This window comes from Odontesthes bonariensis, chromosome 14, assembly GCF_027942865.1.
Source record: "Odontesthes bonariensis isolate fOdoBon6 chromosome 14, fOdoBon6.hap1, whole genome shotgun sequence".
NCBI lineage: Eukaryota > Metazoa > Chordata > Actinopteri > Atheriniformes > Atherinopsidae > Odontesthes > Odontesthes bonariensis.
The window spans coordinates 20,977,381-20,999,947 of record NC_134519.1 but is presented as its reverse complement, the minus strand read 5'-3'; the positions used below and the strand labels follow the sequence as shown (position 1 = coordinate 20,999,947).

The 22,567-nt window shown below is 41.4% G+C and overlaps 1 protein-coding gene across 1 annotated transcript; it reads left to right on the top strand.

The window, feature by feature from the left end:
* The first annotated feature begins 1,546 nt into the window (after positions 1–1,546).
* nyap2b (neuronal tyrosine-phosphorylated phosphoinositide-3-kinase adaptor 2b) lies at positions 1,547–22,484 on the top strand. Its single transcript, XM_075483453.1, has 7 exons — positions 1,547–2,417; positions 4,756–4,957; positions 8,579–8,895; positions 11,689–12,765; positions 15,623–16,885; positions 17,033–17,136; positions 20,164–22,484. The coding sequence occupies exons 2-7, from the start codon at positions 4,779–4,781 to the stop codon at positions 20,449–20,451; spliced, it is 3,228 nt and encodes a 1,075-aa protein (XP_075339568.1). The 5' UTR covers positions 1,547–2,417; positions 4,756–4,778; the 3' UTR covers positions 20,452–22,484.
* The last annotated feature ends 83 nt before the right edge of the window (positions 22,485–22,567 follow it).

The window sequence follows — 22,567 nt, the reverse complement described above, 5'->3', positions numbered from 1 at the left end:
GCATTTCTGTGAGTCTGTACTCTGTTTCACACGTCACTGTCCCAGAGGGAGGGTGCTCTACTGTTCACAAAACAAACCACTGTTGTCTGTTTAGGTGCAAACATTTGTTTAACCCATTCACCCCTGAGATGTCCTTACTGTCTAAGTGCATTGAACTCCAATGGGACCTGAATACTTCCTTTGAAATGTCACACTTGAGCCACACGCTGAGATTAGACTGGCCTTTGTGTATATGTGAATGTGTGAGTATGCAGAGCCAGTATGAATGGAGTGACTTGCTTTGTACATGACCAATCAACCACATCACTCACAATAGGCATAAAAAAAAGGGTCAACAGCAATTTGACTAAGCATTTTATCTCAGTGAGAGCATTGCAATTGTCTATATGTTTGACATGTGGCATGTTGTTATGAGAGGTGTGTGCAAGTGGAGACAAAGCTGTACTATTTAATTTCCCCCATTTTTACCTCTCTCTTTTTACCACTACCAAAACAGATGCCTCTTTTGGTACTTGTGCAGTTGAGCATAGTGATTCATGCAATGGAGCTGTGGCTCTCTTTTTTACCCCCACCCAGTGTTATTTTTTACAAGATTATCTCTCCTATCTTTTCCCTAAACTGACCACCACATGTTTGTAAAGACTGGTTTTGATGCCTCCAACCTCCCACTCCAGCACCCTTTTCCCCAACAAAGTGTGAGCCACAACAACGAATGAGGGAGGGGGAAAGTGAGGGCGAAAAGGGCGGGAGTTAAAAGAAATGGAGGGAAGGGTTCATGAAAACAACAGATCTCTGCTCCCTAATCCTTTTGTGTCCACAGTGTTAATCCACCCAAGCAAACCCCGTCCGTCCACCCACCCATACCATTCACCCTCCCTCTGCTCCTGCTTCTGCACCATATACCAGGCACTCCCAACACATAAACAACCAACACCATTGCTGAAACCAATAGTCATCCCCCCAGACAGTCGAGCAGAGGTACACTCTGGTCACAGTAGTCCACTGACAAACACAAAACTCTACTTAAACTCTGTACTTGCTTTAATCCTGTATTTTATGTCCTCTGGGAACCAGTTTGCATTGAATTTGGTTGCTTTGTATGTTTATGCAAACACATTTTAATCTTGCATCAGCATGTCGGTGCAAGTGTGTAGAAGAAATTGCAAAGTGATGTTCTCTTCTTGTGTGTTGTTTGCTCTGTGCATTTACCTGTCTTTGTTTTGGCTACAATACATGTAATGAAGGCACTTGAGAGCAACACTGTATTCACCGCAAGTGTTTTTGTGTCGTGGTCTTGTTTACGAGCTGTAAGGGAGAGGAGAGGGAGGAGGGGGCATCACGGAGGGGGATCACAGTGGTTGCCAGGGGAAGAGGAGGTTGTGTCTAATGAGGTCACACCCTGGCAACCCAGTGACTCCTCCCACCCCCCCTCCATTTTTCCACTTGGCCCCCTCTCTGAGTTTGCCCACCCACTCCACCCCCACCCTCTGACAGAGAACTCTCCGTGGTGCTGAAAGCAGAAAAACACATTTGGGCTCCACTTAGATTCCAGCTGCAAAGGGAAGGCAGATGAGGGACGCGACAAAAACATGAAATTATTCACTGCAGAAAGAGACTCAGGTAGGAGTGCTCAGGAGAATGAGTTCAAAAGCAAGAAGAAAAGCAGTGCAGGAAAAGAAGAGAGGGAGTGAGGTTGACGTTCTAGTGGATGGTGGCTACAGTAGGCAGTGGGCGTGTTCTTCTTGTTCTGATCTGTAGTTGGGAAGCCCAGTGTCATCTGCTCAAGCACAGAGCAACCGAGCTGATCTCTTTGGCTGAGCTGGACAGAGGGAACCGGCAGGGAATGCCATACCTGGAAACCCACACCACTTTGCTCTGCCTCAACCTTTAATGCATCGCGGATGAGGACCCTTTTCATCCGTGTGACACTTTGACACATTGAAGCAGAAGAGACATTTTGGGAAAAAGCCTTTGAAACACTTTGAGTGCCTGGTCTGTCACCGAAAGGGTACTTTTTGGGACAACATGTGAATGTGAATTTGTGTAATGCATGCAGTTGCGGGTACGGTCTGTTTCTCCATGTACACTGCATCCTGTTTTCGAGAGTAGCATGTGCAGATGTTTGGACAAGTGTTGCTAACACCATACCTGGAGATAGGCAAAATCTGGATTGGAGGAGTCCCATCTTCAGCCCAGGGGAGGGAGCTTTGGGCTGGGCATCCCATGGCCCAGCTCCCTTCTAGCACCTGCTTTATCGGGTCACAGGGTCTACATATAGCAGGCTAATAGTTTGGACCATACAATGGATGGAAGTCTTTGTGGATTTAAGTGGAATAGTGCACTGGTGCTCCAGCGTAGGTTAGAGCTCATTACTGCACATTGGACTCAGGGGAAGACAGCAGGGACACAGTCCTATTGTAAGTATGGATACTGAAGCCCACAAAAATATTTGCCATGTGTGAACAGCTGCAAAGTATTGCACTTGTGTAAATTAGAACAAGTAAAGGTTAGCCTTAACCTGAGTCAACTACAATGCACTAATGACTGTGTGTGTACATGCATGAGCATCCATGCATGTGGTCACCAGACTGTTGACCATTGCAATCTTTTTGACATTGTGTCTTTAGAATATCCATGGTGGCACTCTCCTGTGACATGGTTGCCTGGATACAGAAATGGTGTGCCACCATCATTTACTTTTAAAGCAAAGTGCACTTCTGTTCCAACTGTTGAGCTCATGTCATCTGGGGCAAAACAAAAAAGAGGAGGGGAGATGGGTTAGATAGAAATAAAGAGAAAATACATCAAGTGAAGAGCAAGAGCAAAAGGGGGAGGGGAAAAGAAGATTTGTTGAAAATGCTGGTATCTGAATTTACAGGTTTTACAGAGATAAGCAAATAATGATAGCATTTTACATCAATGAGTTCCAGGAGGACAATCCAATGTGAAAGGCTAGGTTGGTAAAACCACTGTGATAAACAAGCTGATTCCAGTGCAGAGTGCTGCTCCAGGCTTACAGGGATTAGGCATGCAGGCTTAATTCAGCTCAAACACCATGTGAACTGTGCTTTCTCATTTCTGCTCATCTTAACTCGTGCACCTCATTTCTTCCCAGAAACCTAGATTCATTTCCTTTTGCATAGCTTCAGATCTTAATGCTGTTTATGTGCATTAGAGATAAGAAATGATATTCAACGGGGAAAAAAAATCTCTTCACCACTTGACATCAGGTTTCTCTGCCCTAGTTTGAACTCTGCTCTGAGACGATGATCTTGTCTTTGACTCTTATCGGTCATCTCCTCTCACCTGTAAAAACCTGTGCTAAAGAGTGTTAAGGATGCATCAAGAGGAGTTGACCCAGCAGATTAACCCAAATGAACCTGTCTGCATGCTTGCCTTGCTCATAGACAGACATGAGGTAAAGGGATGCTCGGGATGGCCAGACAATGACCGGCCTCTCAGTTGGCCTTGCAATCTCCATCTGGCTGCCCTCCAAGACCCCCCTTGCTGCCCTTGCCTCCCTACTCACACAAACATACGTACAGTTATCGCAAGACCCCTCCCCCTCCCTACGCACACTCACGCTCAGTGCTTCTCTCACACGTAAACAAGCATGAGTCTTAGCCAGATCTGAAAACACTGACCTACATAAAAGCATGCAGTCTTCTTCTCATACACTACAAGCCTCTCCACATTTCCATGATGTTGTTGCACACTGTGTATGCTATGTTGCATACAGTTGCAAGGATTTTTATTTTGCACATATCGTCAACTGATCCGTTCTGTGCTCAGATCTAAAGCAGATGCAAGCAGTGCTACTTTGAACTGTTTACTAGTTTGGAATGGTACACAGAACAATATGAATGGTTCACTTCGGATATATATTTTCACAGCGACATCAGAGCTCTTTCTTTACTAAAATGATGCCGCCAGGATTAGTCTTTTTACAGAATCAAAGTGCAGAAGGAAACAATATTTGTGGATCTAAGATAAGAGATTGATATGTGCAAAATTGTGCATCACAGTCCAGTGAGATTGGTCCATTTAATTTGTGTTGATTTAATTTGTCCCCGGACTGCCACAGTACCACGTGTGTGAGCTCAATACACATTACAGCTGCAGAAGATGAAAGCCTCTTTTCAGTTTCATTTGCACACTCAGTTGGTTGAAGCCAGTAATTTCAGGAAGAAACTGTGCAATCACAACTGAGAAAATGAGCACCCGCTACTGATCCACACACAGACGGGAGGTTCTGAGTAATTGTAGTTAAATAGTGACTCCCTTGGCAGTTTGCATATGCCCATATCCAAGTGCGCTTTTGTATATGTGTATCTGTGTGTGCGTATGCACATGGTGAATGATGGAGAAACATGTTGCAACCCTCGAGAGAAAAATCTTTCTCTTCCTTAGACTGGCATGATGCAACCAACATGAACCTCCCAATGGCTATGAGCTCAACAGCAACAGTCAGAAAAATGAAAAAACAACTAGGAGTCAAACCAACTTAATGTGTTACATTATTGTCAAGATAATATAGCCTTTCTCAGCTTGTTTTTCACATCATAAAAATTTACCTTAAAAAGTAAAAGCAGGAAGACAATTTACTGACAAAAGTCAATGATTGTTTTGCATTCAGAAAATACTAAGGTACGATATAATCCTTTGGTGCTCTGGAGTCTGAGGAATATTTTGTGTTTCTTATGGGTAATAATTGACTCAAAGTTATGACTAATATCTCTTATATTTCCTCATCAGAATGCAGTGGAAAGACTTGAAGAATGATGAGCTCCAAAGAGGAGGAAACTCTCAGTTTTTTCCAATATGTTGAGGAGAATGGGCTGAGAGCCTACAATGGACTGCTAGCTCAGAACTTGGACCACGCCAGGAATGAGAGAAATAAGGCATTCCTGCAGGAAAAAAACGACAAAAAAAGAAAACAGGAGGAAGCCATAAGAAGGTATGGAGAACACAAGCAAAATGGGGAGCTCACACAAAGAGAAACTTAATGAAAAAAAAGCACAGATTATGTTACATTAATCTGAAATGCTGAAATGCAGAATAGCAACGGGATTCTGCGTGTAACTGCAAGAATGTCACTGGGTTCACTTGAGGTTTTGAGGAATTGGGACAAGTGGCCAGAGGGTCTCTGTGGCAATGCCAGGTTGCTATATTTTTGGGGTTTACAAGTGTGGACTGCTGCACCCCATGATCTACAGAGGATAATTAATTTCTCATTGAGACTTATTTGGGACTCGTCCTTGTGTGGAGGTCACCACTGCTCTATTTTTCAGATGAAGAGCTTTAAGAATTAAGAGGGAAGGGTGTGAGCTCTGTCAGCAAGTGTTTTAGATGGCCAGGATACAAATTAGTCATGCTGGGTTACGTTGCAGCAATTTAAGCATAATCCTTTGGAAGAAAAATACTCAACTATGTAAACATATAAGTGATGTCAGTAGCTCGAACACCCCTGAGAATTTCAAATGTAGCTTTGTTTTCCAATTGAGATAATCAGAGACTAGTTAAACTGTATGTGTTGCTTCGCTGTTCATACGGTGGGGGAAAAAAATCATTTAAGCAGTGCCACTGTGTGCAGCAACAACAATGTGTGGCATCCCTGAACTTGACTGAATAAGAGACAAACATTTAGATCGGACTAACACATGCATGCAGTATACTTGTGTTGTGGGGGAGAACAATGAGCACCAAGTCACTGGGGATGGCAGGAGGACATTGCAGGGTTTGGACTGTATTGCCTTCTATTTCCCAAAAAGCCGAGTGCAGAATGTATTAGTCCCCCACAAGAAACACTTGTTTTTTGGCTTTTTAATTTTTTTTTTAATCATTTTTCAATAGTTAAACCAAACAAAGATTTCTGCATAAGTCATTGATATTTTTGTTTGTTTTCAGGGTCAGCGATGGATTAAAACTGAATAAATACCACTTTTCTAAGTCTGAGAGATGATGACTTGTCTTGAAATGTAGAATTGTCAAGAAACGTTTAAGACAGGAAATCTTCATTTCATATCTGTCAAATGTAATTTTTCCATTTGGTGCTTGATTTTTACCCTCACTCGGAGTAGATCAGTCAAGTGGATGCCTTGAGTATTTTATCCACCCAGAAAGCAGCAGAGAAGTGCTTCCACTTGTTCTCCACAGTTAATCCAATGATGCAGCAGGCTAAACCAGTTTGCAGCAGAGAGGTTTCTAGGAAATGCTGCACAATGTTGCTATGGAATCTAAAATGGCTTATTTTCTGTCAGAACTGTCAGACACAGTACAAAGTAGGCATATGATGAAAAGTTTATTCTTTTTATACATAATTAGATTGAACTTGTTTGGGTTGGCTTAGTGTTTGTATGTGACCAGATGCCTCGGGTATTTGAGAGACAGCTAAACTTCTGAATGTCATAAAGGAATCTACCCTTGCTTAGATTTTGTTTAGCTACCAGTAAAATCAGTAACCTATCGGTAGGCCTAATGCAATCCTGTATAGTAATTTGATGAATAAGGCAGAATGATGCATGCGGAAAGTGACATCTGCTGTCTCGCTACCCGTGCACCGTCTTGTCAAAGCTAAAACATTAATACTCTGTCTCTTGAGGAAGAGCAAAAAAAGTAGCTGGATTTTTTATGAAGTCTTTAAGTGGGTCAATCAGATGACCCATTTCTACTCTTAACGAGAGTGTGAGAATTAAGTGTCCACGCTTGTCTTTGCATGTGCATAAGTATGTACACAGATGCTTGTGTGCATGTGCATGCATAGGCTTGAACAACAGGAAACAAAGAATATATTAGTTTGTGAGAAACTGTAGGCAAGAGCAAATGGCCCATATGATTGTGGTAGGGAGAGAGATCTTGTTACAGCAAGTGTGTTTGAGAGTGTGGGGGAATGGAAGAAAACCTGTTAGCGGGAGATTAAGTGTGAGCTCAGTTACAGGAGAAGTGTTCTGCCTGGTGACAGCTGGAAAAGCCTTAGGCCAATCACATCATTTTGCTGGGTTCGAGTGAGGCTACTACTTTACTCAGGGTTTCTTTTATTTTATTTTATCTGAAGAAAAAGGTTAATCACGGTCACACACAAACGTTCATGCAAACAATTGCATTACACCACCACTCCCTACATTTACATGCGGCCACACACACTGTCATTTACCTATATTTACATCTGCATGCAAATTTCTAACGAATGCTTTCCTCTCTCTTTAGCTTTTGTGCACACATTTATGCATTCACAGACAAGCACCTTTGTCCAACTCTCTGAATCACCTTCAGTGTTTTGTTTGTTTCTGGTATGTTGTTTTTTTCCTGTCACATGGTGTCACAGTAAGACAACCAGAGCTGCCCGACGACAAGTCAACTCCAACCGGTCCAAGTGCACCTGTGGTCTGTCCTCTAGCCAATCACTGGGCAAATATCCTATAAATAACTCAGTCACCAGTACTCCAGACACACCCAGCCACCAACACACGTATACAGGGGTGCATGTCACAACTGATGCACACCCAAAACATATGCGAGGGAGAGATTGTTAACATGTGCTGTTGACACCTGTGGCTACTTCTGGTAGTTGTTAGTTTTCCACTTGTTCAGAGATACACTTTAACGCAAATTTAAATCATTATCATTTTGTGCAACATAACATTTGCATATGATTTGTTTTTTACTTTTTAGACTCCTGATTTGCTGCCTTTTTACTCTAATTCTGCAGCTCTTCAGGTTGTGTCTGGTTTCTATGGGTACCCTGTTGCTAGGCAAAGTTAAGCCTCTGACCAATGAACCCAACCTACCAAGCACCTTCTGTTCAGCAGCTGGCTGGGAGGGAGTTAGAGTCAGCAAAGTCACAAACACGCACAGCCACACGCATGTGCACACGCACACACTCACATGCACATCTATAGTGTGAAGGCACACGTGGAAATTCATTTTATTTCATGCCTTGTGTTTGAACAGAGATCAAGCTCCCATATACATTGCAAAAACATCACTTCTCCTTTACGAATTTTTTTTTCCAAAACAGTCATATCATGAGTTTATTTACCCTATGACACACACACTCTCACATAGGGATACACACAAAATTCCTTAATCCCACTGTCACACAAAACTCAGACAGACATCATTAATACTTCATTCGGGCCAGTCATCCATTTATAAAGATTGATTGTTTACAGTCAGGGGGATTTACATGGTGTGTGATGGGCATTGAACATATCCAGAGTTAAACTCAAATCAATGCATTGCCCTGTTAGGGTCCCTGTTGTTAGTGGCACTCACATGTCTGTTATTCCAATTTAGTAGTCTTGTTATTTGAGCAACTTGTAAAGGATGAAATAAGCTAACATACACATGCACAGGCAGGAACACCTCACAGGAGATGCTGTGGGAACTTGGCTCAAGGCTTTTGTCTATTCCTCTTCCCTTACCCTTACCATGTAAATGGTACTCTTATCTCAGTACATTTGACATTTTCCCAGTCTTTGCACCAGATATGTTGTTTTGTTTCCCCCTTCACATTTACATAGATGTTTATTTTCTTCTTTTCTCTACCCCCACTCTATTCTTCTTTTGCTGTTGTCAGAGCGGGTGAGGACATAGTGACAGAAGGCAAGCACTTGCGTATGGGCTCAATAACCATGCCGGACCCTCAGGAACGCATGCCCATGCCCCACCTGCATGCCATTGCCTGTGGACAGGGCTTCTCTGTACGATCCCAGTCCCTTCACTCTGTCGGTGGTGGGAGCAGCGGGGGAGGAGGAGAGGAAGAAGTGGGAAGTCCAACCTCAAGGAAGCAGCCCCCACCTAAGCCCAGGAGGGACCCAGCCACCAAGCTCAGCATGTCATCTGAGGCAGTGGACCACAGTCCCATGTCCACCTGCCGTGGGGAGAGATGTGATGGTGAGTGGTGGTGGCACTTCACACCCAGCTGCTGCATCTATATTTAGCTACTCTGCAGTGACCTCCTCAGCATTGTTTTTCCCACAATGACATGACATCTAGCTATCCACAGAATACTTGGCTGCAAAATAATAGAAAGAATTTCTGCAACTAGAGGGGCATTAAGCAATGACTAAAACAAATTTTAAATACACTAGACAACACAATAAACACAAAAAAACTTACCTAAAGTGGCAGAATCTATTTTTGTCATATTTTGGCCATTTTATGATGGATCATCAAACTCTGTCAAGAACACAAAAATATTTAAATAAAAATGTATGAATAAACACTCTGAAGGTGCTGAAAGCAACAGATTCTGTAAAAAAAAAAAGTTAAAAAAAGAAAAGGATAAGGATATAAGGATAAGTTGTAACTAGTGGAGTGATGACTGTCATCTTCTGTTATTGTAAGTCAAAACAATGGATATTTCTCATATTACCCAGGGAAATATCAGATAAGTTTTTGCCAACAAACTGACCTAGAAGTGAGGGTGATGCACTGAAATGAATATGTCTGTTTTTTGCATGTCTGCTTTTTAACTCTGTTTCAATAGTTGCCGTTCAACAGTTTTCATTCATAGTTTCCTGATTAAGATATTCAATAGTCACACTATCTCGAGAATCTTAAGAAATCTTGTGCAGGTTAATTTGTCACAACAAGGCCAAATGCTGACAGATGTGATCAAATTAGCTGGCTTTTGCAAATATCAGGGGCTGAACACATTTCTGAGCAAATTGATATGATTGCTCTTGTAAACAGACGCACAAGTTTACAAAAAAACAGCAGAGTTTTATAGGAAGTAGATTGACTATGAGTCAGGTAGCTGTGGGAGAAAGAAAAAAAATATTCAATTCAGAGTGTATGCTTTGTTGCCAACGTAATGTTTAGGGAGTCGCCCAGCCTGGCTCAGATTGGTGGGGATCTCAGTGTGCACACAGATCTTCCTGGGCACCACGGCAACCATCCCACAGAAACAAGACCCCCTGCAGCCCAACCAATCACAGCATCATTGAGCAGCTCAGGCCAATAAGGCTCCAGAAAATGCCAAAGTCTGAGGTTTTAGGACCAATCAGAGAGAGAGTGTGGGGGTGTCCCTGGCTGAGGGGAGGGTTGCGTGCTCTGTAGCTGGCGCTTTAGCAGGAAGGGGAGGAGCTTGTCAGCGTAGAATTCATTCAGGAGGCGCGATTGACCTAGATTCGTTTTCCCCAGGAGAAGAGGGAGGGGGAGGGTGTTGTGCGTAAACACATCCGGGCGGGAGGGGGAGGGGAAAAGAGGAAGCAATAGAGTGAGGAGAAGAGAAAAAGAGGGACTAAGGGATGTTTGAAGGGTTGGATTCATCATCAGTGGTGATGCAGACCTCAGCTTCCATCAAGAAAACCTCCTTGTGTAGCAATGTATTTTGCAGTGGTGAAAAGAAGTATAAGTATTCCAGTGTGTGCAGATTATTGAATGCACGTGTACACATGCATGCACAACATTACACAAAGAAACGGACAGAGATCTTAGGAATTTGAGTATCATATTGGTCAAATTAATCACAAACTCGACACACTAGATTTGTGCAGAACCAAATTTTCCTTGAGTACCTTTTTTGTATTGGTAGTGTGGAAAAAAAACATGTTCCTAATTCCAAATTAACATGATCTACATTAACATGAGCTTTGCATGCAACATGTCACTATAGATCAAAATAAAATGCTCAGATTTGATTTTCAGTTTTGGCTTGTAGCCTTGAATGACAAATAAATCTATTTTTCTGTCAAACAAAATGAGATTTAAAACCTTAGATGTGACAGAAACAAGGAAGACAAACACCCACACAGTTCGAGTTCATGTTTTGAAAGAATTGCTTCAAAGATTGTGAGATTATGTGCCATAAAATGCGTACACGCCTGTCCTAATTTCCCTCCATGAATGTGTAGGTATGTGCAGTGTGAGCTTGCGCACTCGCCTGCATGTACTGTAGTGATGGCGGTGAGTCATACAGTTACGGGAAGTGTGCGTGTGTCTGGGCCATCTGGCATCTGAATTATTAAAGGTGTAAAATCTGCAGTTTGGAAATTTCAGACATGGTCCTGTTCTTAACTACACTTATCTCTCACTGCCTATCAGAGTGAAGGGCACATCTATAAAAAACATCTCAGTGTCTGACCTAGAAAATGACTGCAAGCAGGTCACTACTATATAGGAATGGCTACTATTAGTAAACTAGTATTGGGACCACTCACTGTTGTACAGTACTATCAAAGCAAATGCGAACACTCTACTAAAGCCTCACTGCACCACATCTAAAGAGATTCACACTGCAATGCTACGTCACCACTATCAAAAAGAAGCTCCACAGTGTGTGTGACCCAGATACTTTCTTCACATACTGTTTCTCTGCTATACATGTGACCTAGAAACATGCATATGCCTCATATATTCCTTAATATCAGAAGCAAGGTATTGCTCTCAGCAACATGTTGACCTACAGCTGAACCAGCAAACTGGAAAAGGCGTTGTGTTAATGCTAATCTCTCACTTGATTAAAGACGATTCACAAAAACAGATTTGCTTGTCGTGGTCGTTTGCTTGTAGGGAGGGTCAACATTACTTTTTGATGTCACACATAGACTGGCGTAGCCTTAAACACACAAATCAATATTTGAATAAACTCAAAACTATTACCTGATGCAGGGCAAGTACTGCCTGTGAATGCATATTTATTGAATCAGTTTGTGTTAAAATTTTCTTTCTTTCTTTATTTAGCAGCTCAAGGCTGCAGTGAGGACTGCAGGAGGGTGCCACCCCCCAAACCCAAGAGGAACCCCAACACGCAACTGAGTGTTTCTTTTGATGAATCCTACATTAAGAGCCATGGAGGCAGCGGGATCTGCCTGTCCAAACCACTCCACCACACTACATCCCCCTGCGAGCTCAACCCATCGCCGCCACAGAGTGATGAAAGCCCTACAGACGACTGTGAAGACGAACCAGTCTACATTGAAATGGGCGGAATTGACGTTGGAATGCGAGAACCCTTGAAGAGTGAGGATGAGGAGCCAGGAGAGTCTGTGTACGAGGAAATGAAGTATCCTGCTTTGGATGATATGGAGTACCGTACTGATCCTGTGGGATGTCGTTCGGCATGCCCAACTCCTGCACCATATGATTCTGAGCCTCTCAGTCGCTGCTCCACACCTCGAAATATTCCCCTCTGTGACATTCCCGCACCTTTTCCCAATTTACTCACCCACCGGCCTCCACTGTTGGTGTTCCCACCAGCACCCGCCCAGTGTTCGCCCAACTCTGATGAGTCCCCCCTCACACCTTTAGATGTAAACAAACTGCCCATGCTGGAGAACCAATCTTACAGTAAATCCCCCACCTCCTCCACCGAGCCGCCCTCCTCTGCTCACATCCGTAGGGAGCTCACTGCCACTCCTACACTCACAGTCTCTGGCCGCTCCTCTGCGCCTCCACTGCCCTGTACTCTCTACAAATCCTCTTCATCATCCTCCTATCAGCGTAGTCATTCTGCTTGCCCATCGCCCGTCAGTATGGGCCGCTGTCTCACCCCTCTTAGCCTCATGCGTACACCTCCGTTTGATGCTCCAATGCCATTTCCTGGGGGGCTGCCACGTAGCGCCTCTGCCACCCCTCATGGCAAAGGCTCACCACCACAGGACGGTGCAGGACGACTTCATGGGTCTATGCAGAATGTGTCAACGGGACGTTCACGGACACCCACCAGCCCACTGGATGAGCTAACAAACTTGTTCACCACAGGCAGGAACATGCTGAAGAAAAATGCCAGCGGAAGAAAGTCTAAAGAACCTGGAGAGTGTAAGTGACTTAAATTCCACAAACACTCCTATCATCCTTACCTTGTCCATTTCATAAGATAAGCATATTTATATAGGAGAGTTAGTCAGACTGTAACACAAGAATTGAGCTGCAAATTCTCCAAAGTCTCAAAAAAGCAATGTGAAAATCCAGGGTAATCTATGAACCAGGGTTAGTGTCAGTGACCAAATTCTTTGACTCCTGGACCAAACACAAGTGAACAATCTTCAGCTCCTTCATCAGTTATAACATCATTTATTACTACGTTAGATTAAATAGCTCATATTACGAGGTTGTACATGCATCGTTTTTACCGTGTTTGGCTGCAAAATTCTATTCATTTAATCTGGGCCCACCCAGCCAAGGCTGATACAGATCGTATGATTTAATCTGAGGAGATTAAAGACCAAAGCGGACAGTTGGTCTCTCAAACTACTCAGGGCATTAAGCCATCAGGCGGGATTACTTTTGAATATGTAAACATCACATTTAAATACAGATATTCATGCCACATTCAAGATGCTGCCAAAATCAGTCCAGGAGTGGAGGGAAAAAAGCTATTCAAAGGTGCACAAATTGCAAAGATTTTATCCAATTTTTTTTTTTAGATTATATAAAACCATTAAATCACTTTTGCTCATATTTTCTTTCATAAATGAGGTGCTGGGGCGGTCGGTGGCATAGTGGGTTAAGCAGCCGCCCCATGTACAGAGGCTACAGTCCTTGCTGCAGCTGGCCCCGGTTCGAGTCCCGCACAAAGCAGCCCTTTGCTGCATGTCTCCCCCCTCTCTCTGCCCCTTGCTTCCTGTCTCTCTCCAACTGTCCTATCATTAAAGGCATAAAAATATCAAATAAATAAATGTTGTGCTATCAGAATAATCTCTCTGTTACGATGTAACTTTCTCGCTCTTAAACAACACAACCATTACTTTTTATGTTAAATAGTCCCACAAGGCTTAAATGTTTTTTTTTTTTAAATCTATCTGCTTCACCTATATCAATAAAAAATCCAACTGTTGGTAACCAAACAAAGTAAGAAACAGATGTTTCATAAATGCAGAAACAACAGAAAAGTTTCCATTGAGGCATGTCATGTATTATTGTATTTGAAATGGGTCACGATAAAGTATCTAAAGCTTTGTCGTGGGGACTGACCTGCAGTGTTACATCCCTCTTCACACCTGTGTTTTACAGTCTGAGAATTTTGACAATCAAACTAAAATCTCCAATTAAGTGTTCTAAAACTGTCATTTATTGATGGAAGTTTTCTTTCTTTAACATAAACTATAAATCAGGATGGAAGTGCACATAATCCACAATCCATCCTCACCCAGTGCTCTTAGCAACTACAACATAGCAACAGTGGAAGGAGTAGAAATCCCTGTTTCTTATTTGCAGATTTTTTTCCCTGTGAGTAATGCAGCCAATCACAGCTCAGAGTATGCCAGTCTATGATGAAGCAATGAGCACATGACAGGGATTGCAATACCTCTGAACTCAAATATCTCCGTTTTGGCCAATCAGCACATACTTTTCACATGGTAAAGCCAATCAGGCAGCGAGGGAAAGCAGAAGCTGGGAACCTTTGATTTCTTTACATTTTTAATGCAATGAGATTTGCATTTGTCAGTTGATGTATATGTGTGCAAATGAATGCACTTTTTTATGCTGGCAGTTTTATGTGTGGTTTTCATTTTAGAAGTTAAATTACTGGCTTTCAAGAAGATATTGTTATATAGTTGAGTGTTGAATTCAGGTGCCAGGATTTCTTGTGATGCCTCACCAATGAGCCCTTCAACAATACTTTGTTATCCAGACGCACAGGCTTTGTAACAATTTGTATATGTTGTCTGTGCATGAAGAGAGGGCTGTGGCGATAGGTCTTTTTAAATAATTTGACTACCATAACACCTCTGTGCACCAGATGGAAAACACAGACTAATAGGTTGTGTGTGTGCTTTGCTTCATGACTGTGACTACATGTGTTACAAGCATGGAGTTTTATGGAAGAGCTTCTTCCATTTTGAGGCAATAGAGGCAGCAAAGGCTAGCCTGACCCACTTATCAATTGGTTAATCAGCACACTTATTGTCATACACACTTGTGCATGCATCTGTATGCATCACACTTAACAATGACTTGTATGAGGCATGAAGGCATTACAGAGGATGCTTGTAAATGTTACTGTAGTTTAAAAACCACATAGAGAGGCAAGCTTTATGGAAATCAATCATGCACATGTTTTATTTAGGCAGTGATGATCTTGAATCAGAGACATACATTAGGTCCACTGTTATCATTTCCAACGAGTAAGGTTTGGAATATTTTGTGTAAAGGAGATTTAAAATTGACAATGTCCATGAATTAATAAAAAAAAAAACTAAAAACAGACAATATTTAATGTTTAATGTATATTAAAATAATGTTGTAACCATGTTTTCTTTATATTGCTGTCATCAGTCATAGTGTAGATTTAATGGTAAACAAACCTTGAGAAATATAATAAAATGCATCAGTTTTATATATAATATAAAACAAATAATTATAGTGTGTATGATCATTCACCACAATAAACAGAATTCTCAATCATACCCATAGTATGATTCAGCTCCCTCCACTGGTTTAATCGCTGCTACTTCAACAGTTGTTGAGTGACACCTAGAGGATATTTGATAGCATGGCGCCTCGAGCAAAAATGTACACCACATTTACAAATGCTTATTATTTGCTCCTCAAATTTTGAACTGATGATATATAAGTAATAATAATGCAGTTGGTTTTGATAATCGAAAAAAAAAAAGTCTAATTTTGGAATATTTAGAATGTGATTCTATTTATTTATTTTTTCCTTTTGCAGCCGAGTCCAAAGGCAAGTCTCACAGTGAGTCCAAGCGGGAGGGTAAAGAACGCCACAGTCATAGCAAAGAGTCCAAGCGAGAATCCAAGCGAGAGTCCAAGGAGCGACACAACAAGGAGTCCTCTCATCGAAGAGACAAAGACAAAGACAGGGGCAGCAGCAATGCTGAACCTCTACCCAACAGGCGCAACAGTAAAGACCGCACTTGTAGCAGTGTAGATACACCGCCCGTTCACAGGGACAGCAAGGACCAGGCTTGTGTAGAGCCCATCCTTTTGAGACGGGACTCCAAAGACAGGGGCTTCAGCTCTGTAGAATCCATACCTTTGATGAGAAGAGACTCTAAGGACAGAGGGATTAGCAATGGAGACCTACTGCCAAGGAGAGACAGCAAAGATCGAAGTGGAGGACCTGGAATAGAGACTTCACTGAGACAGGACAGCAAAGACAGAGACAGATTTCTAGATCAACCACCTGAGCTGTTACCAAGAATAGACAGTAAGGAAAGGACCAGAAACAGTTTAGACTATAGACATGAAAGCAGAGAGAGACTTCTGGATCAGCCGCCTGAGCTCTTACCTCGACAAGATAGCAAAGAGCGAGCCAAGAATTGTGTGGACTCAAAGCTCGAAAGCAGAGACAGGCCACCTGAGCTCCTGCCCCGACAAGAGAACAAAGACAGAGCTAGAAATGGACCAGAATTTAGGCATGACAGCAAAGACCATCATCCTGATTTGTTACCCCCTCAGAATAGCAAAGAGAGAGAAAGGAATGACACTGAACATAGACACGAAGGGAGAATAGACCAGCCACCTGAGATCTTGCCCCGACAAGAAACATCAAGAAACAACAAGGAAAGGATAGAATTTAAGTATGAGGGGAGAGATCGGAGCTGCCATAATGGAGGAGATCTTCCTCCTCCTCTTTTACCCAGGCAGGACAGTAAAGATTTGAGTAGAACAGGCCTTGAGGTGAGACGAGACAGCAAAGACAGAAGTCTTAATGGCTCAGAGCAGCATCATTATGATGTCAAGTGCACAAAGAGTCCTTCTGCAATGGAGTATAGGTGTGATAATAAAGAACGAGGATTCAGGTCAGATGGCACACCGCGGCGAGATCACAGAGGAAATCACAAGTTGGACCAATCAAAAGCACATGAGAGGAATGGTAGCACAAAGTCAGGGCAGCATTCATCAACAACCACACCTACTCACCACGGGAGATCATCGGGTAGCCCACCGATGACCATGGGAACAGGAAATGGTGAGGGTTTCTATTTCAGTTTCAAGAGAGAATTAGATGTTATAATACAGGCACAGTTGTCGCAGTAAATTTCTTCCAACTGGAAAAAAAACGCATGTAACTATTCTCAAGACATACAACCAAACATGAATTTTCGTTCCTTTGCAGATTTTAAAACATCATCTAAGTATAGCCGCTCACCTTCTATGCCTGCTAATCCTTCTCCAATTGGAACACCACAGAGGAGAGCTGCAGTGACACATCAAAGTCAGGTATGCTGATCTGGTTGTTTTTTAAAAAAAAACATTTTTCAGTCATAGCAGTTGCTTGTATTGTCAGATTCCACGGTATCTAAATGACAAAAAAAATGATTTTTTTTTGGGTCATTGTTATTGAATGACAATGCTAATGCTGAGATAAACATTTCCATTCTATAAAAAACCACCGAAGATTAAACTTTAATAATCCAAGTTTCTTTAAGTACTTGTTAAACTCCTTTAAGGTGTTACTTATTAGCAGCAAATTACATCTTTCATAAATAATGAAGTAACCAAAAAAAAAGAAAATCTGGAGACAGATACCTTTTCCAATTATCATATGATAATGTCAATATGCTGAAATTAAGAATGATATCAGTTAGTACAATCTCCATTGATTGAATCAGATTGATATTTGAACTCCATATCAGGTGCATTAAAACTAACCAGTTTTACCCCAATTTTTGTGGATTTTGAATTGAAATATAATTAAAATATCATTATTTGCAAACCTATGAAGAACAGCGTCGGCATGTGTCAGTTCATATGCCCAGAATCAATTCTGTACATTTAAGGGTAGAAACGCCACAGAGTCCATCAGCATGCGTAATTGTTTTTCACATAAAGTAAATCATTGGTGATAACAGAGAAAAGAAGTGGACGAAGTCAGCTGCAGACCACAGCAGGATCCTGTCAGAGATAATTGTTGTTGTCAGTTCTTTTACTTCTACTACACAATCTTCTTTTTTTTACAAAGTTAGTAAGAGTACATAATATTTAAGTTTAACATTTGTGATTTGTGAACTGAAGGCTGCACTGACATCCAAGAATATGAAGAAAGTTTTTTTCTTTCATAAAAAAAACCCCGATTTGAATAAGTTTTTGCTTAAAGCTGTCAGGATGATTAAATGATTAAATTCCTAATGCATGTCTACACATATTTCTTTTCTTTCATTGTTCATTAAATAATGATTATAGCTTATGTAGAATCACTACATAAGTTATAATAAGATAAATTATCCCGGCTCAACTACGTCCAACTTCATCAGGCATCTGAAAACGCACAACGATAGGTCAGTCTCTTTGCAATGTGAAAGGGAAACTATCGTATCGACAGCTCACAAACTAATCAAAGTAAACAGTGTTGTAAACTATATGCAGATTATAGCTTCATTGTTCACCACACAGCATTGATGATTTATCTGCAGCAGCCTGTGAAATTTGGGAAGGACTTTGGTTAAGTAGCCGAGGTTAACAGTTTCCAAATAAATTGCTAAGCCAAGTCTACGTGGATGTGGTTGAACGTTAATCTATTTGCTGTTTTAAAATAGCCTACTTTTACAATTTCAGGGACACCTGATAAAATTCCAGGTTGACACTGTCAAAAAAACTGAAAAATCCACTGAAATTGCGCTGAAAAATGTTATGCATGAGAAGTTCAGGCTACACAGCCAGTTATTAATATGTTAATGTATCCTGTGGTGCAGAGCAATCACACATATTTGTAAATACATTTACATACTTCAAACAAGCTTTCATGGCATTTCTTCATATTGGATTGAAATAGCCCACTTAAGTGACCATGCTCTGATCAATTTTGATCCTGCAGTGTATAATGATATTACATATATTGATAATACAATACATGCTTTCAGTCCATAACATACAGCAATCCAGTCTTATCTAGACCAAATGGCATGTGTCTAATGATAGAACATTCATTTCAGTCATTTGAGACTTGAGACTTGGCTTGTTATTGGTCCTCAAAGACTTGAGACTTGACTTGGACTTGAACATAAAGACTTGAGACTTGACTTGTTATTGGTCCTCAAAGACTTGAGACTTGACTTGGACTTGAACATAAAGACTTGAGACTTGACTTGGACTTGGGTCAAAAGAATTGAGACTTGACTTGTTATTGATCCTCAAAGACTTGAGACTTGACTTGGACTTGAACATAAAGACTTGAGACTTGACTTGTTATTGGTCCTTAAAGACTTGAGACTTGACTTGGACTTGAACATAAAGACTTGAGACTTGACTTGGACTTGGGTCAAAAGAATTGAGACTTGACTTGTTATTGGTCCTCAAAGACTTGAGACTTGACTTGGACTTGGGTCAAAAGAATTGAGACTTGACTTGTTATTGGTCCTCAAAGACTTGAGACTTGACTTGGACTTGAACATAAAGACTTGAGACTTGACTTGGTATTGGTCCTCAAAGACTTGAGACTTGACTTGGACTTGGGTCAAAAGAATTGAGACTTGACTTGTTATTGGTCCTCAAAGACTTGAGACTTGACTTGGACTTGGGTCAAAAGAATTGAGACTTGACTTGTTATTGGTCCTCAAAGACTTGAGACTTGACTTGGACTTGAACATAAAGACTTGAGACTTGACTTGGATTTGAACATAAAGACTTGAGACTTGACTTGTTATTGGTCCTCAAAGACTTGAGACTTGACTTGGACCTGGGTCAAAACAATTCAGACTTGACTTGTTATTGGTCCTCAAAGACTTGAGACTTGATTTGGACTTGGGTCAAAAGAATTGAGACTTGACTTGTTATTGGTCCTCAAAGACTTGAGACTTGATTTGGACTTGGGTCAAAAGAATTGAGACTTGACTTGTTATTGGTCCTCAGACTTGAGACTTGACTTGGACTTGAACATAAAGACTTGAGACTTGACTTGTTATTGGTCCTCAAAGACTTGAGACTTGACTTGGACCTGGGTCAAAACAATTCAGACTTGACTTGTTATTGGTCCTCAAAGACTTGAGACTTGATTTGGACTTGGGTCAAAAGAATTGAGACTTGACTTGTTATTGGTCCTCAAAGACTTGAGACTTGATTTGGACTTGGGTCAAAAGAATTGAGACTTGACTTGTTATTGGTCCTCAGACTTGAGACTTGACTTGGACTTGAACATAAAGACTTGAGACTTGACTTGGACTTGGAAAAAAATGACTTGTGCTACATGGTCACAACAGGCTAACAAATAATTCTCAGTTTTTCAATTTCATACTTTTGACTTTGTCTCAGATGCCCCAGATGCCATGGATATGTGGAGACACCACAATGCTCGAGCAAATAGAGAGGAAGCGCACCCTGTGCATGGAGATCCGCTCCAGACAACATCCACACCTGCAGAAATCTCTAGAGAGGCCTCCACCTCCAGACAGGAATGAGGACAGACACCAGGAGCGAAGTCAGTGCAAGCAGGAAAGTGCATCCGTCCTCCCCGGCTGGGGAAAGAGCAGTGGGACCAAGAAGATCCGTCCTCCACCTTACCCCACACAGACAACTGTATTCTGGGACACAGCCATCTGACATTAAAATAACTTACACCTCCATACCACACAACCCCAGTTACCCACTTCCTCTCCCTGACAGGTTGTACTGATTCTCTCCTGCTCCATCAGAGACTTCTTAGCAACCACATAGAGGACCAGAGGGATGATACTGCTGATGTCAAAGGACCATGGTGGTTACCACAGCAATATTTCTGCTCGTTCAGGTTGTCATGTTTTCTTATCATCATCGATATTTGATATTTTTCTATTTCCTGTGACTGGACTCTTGTATTATAATTAGAGTAGATATTTGATGATGAATAGATATTTTCTAATGAAATGGCGGGGATCAAAAAGCATCTTAAATTATGTATAGTAGATGTAGATGCAATCTAATCTTTGTTTTCGTTTTTTGGTTATTTTTGTTTAGGTTGTTTTACATTTGAAATCATAATATATTGATACTTGTACTGTAGTAGCATAATTTTCTTATGCCCAACACTTTTGGTTTTTTTTGTGCTCGAAGCACTACAACGAATGGACTGCTCAATTCTATCTCTATATACTTTACATTTTTACTGTTGTATTGTAAGTTGAGGAGTGAACGTCAACATGCTTTAGATTCCAGGGCTTTCCACGCCTGGTCCAGTGTGTTCTAGAATGTACAACAGTTGGTCCTAGAACAGAAACAGGAAACTTTGTGTGCATCAGTTTGTATATTACGGTGAGAAACTGTGTTGTCACTATGTCAAAGCCTTTTGAAGCGGTTGAATTGTTTTATAGGAAAACATGTTGGCTGGCATTTTGTGGAGGACAGAGGAGGTGGGAAATGTTTCTGCTGTATTCTAAGATACACTATGAGGATGAGTCGGAGAGGTAGAAAATTAGAACATACATTAATGAACAGTTTAATTTTGAAGACCAGCCAAAGCGTGTAAAACATGAGTGCGGTTGCACTTTGGATGGTTGGTCATTTAAAATGGGGTCGGTGGCAATGGCTGGCAAGTGCCAGCACCCTTACATTGCCGTGCACACTGCGAGCACCATGACAGTGTAAATACTTGATGCCAACAACCAGCCTGTACAATCAACACCTGAGCTTTTAGAGGATTTCTTCATTTTACTGCAGATTATAATAATAGCCATATGCACTTGCTTAAGAAATAACTTTCAAGATTATGCTTATATATATTTTTTTGAAAATTTTAGGACTAATGAGTTGTGCCATGTGTGTTTCAATTTATTGGTTGAAAGGAAAAGTCTCAGGAGACTGGCTATGTGTAACATGCAGTCATCTATATTTGGTTGTCTCTGATGATGTTCCCTATTAATTGGCTGGCAACCATTTTAGAGATCAAATCGTTGAAGGACCTATCACATGGCAACAGCTCTACCGAGGGGTTGCACAGGGGCCTACAAATCTTTTTTTGTTTTATTTAGTTTTTTTAACTGCACTAACCTCATCTTCCATCACACTGAATCAGGCTGTTCATATACATGCCCTTCTCCTCCTGTTCTCTCCCTCTACCTCAAGCCCCTCCTTACTTCATCTCAATTGGTTTTCTTTTGCACATAAAATGCATGGTCGACATTGCCAAAACTGTATGGATTTTGGAGCCCAGAGCTAGCCCAGAGAGAGCAAGTGCAGTACCCCTTATTTGATGAGGATCAGTGATACAGAGGTCCCCCTTTGTTGTAACTGTATGTGTGTGAGGGAGAGAGCTGTGTGTGTTTCTGAGTGTGTGCCAAGCTACACTGTATGCAAGTTAAAAATGATTGTTTTAAGACATTCACTTTGCCCCGTCATGACATTGGTGGGTGGAGTTTGGAAATGTAATAATGATGATGTACAATCTCTTTGTGTGTATAAACGTGCACTGTGAAAAGGTAGAGAGAGCACCGCACTGTCAGTCCTCTGTCTTATTGCACTGAGTGTTCTCTTGTTTTGCATTATTAAAGAAAAAAGGAAAAAACATGTTTGAGAGGAAAAAAAAAGTACTGTATTCTGATTGTCACTTGGGTTCTGTTGAGAGGTATAAATAAATATGAACTTGAAACTCTCCTGTTGAAACGATCCATTTTCACCTATCTTGGGATTTTTTGGCATGTGGCTTTTGTTTTAAAGTGTACTTGCAACTGAACTCAGCATGACT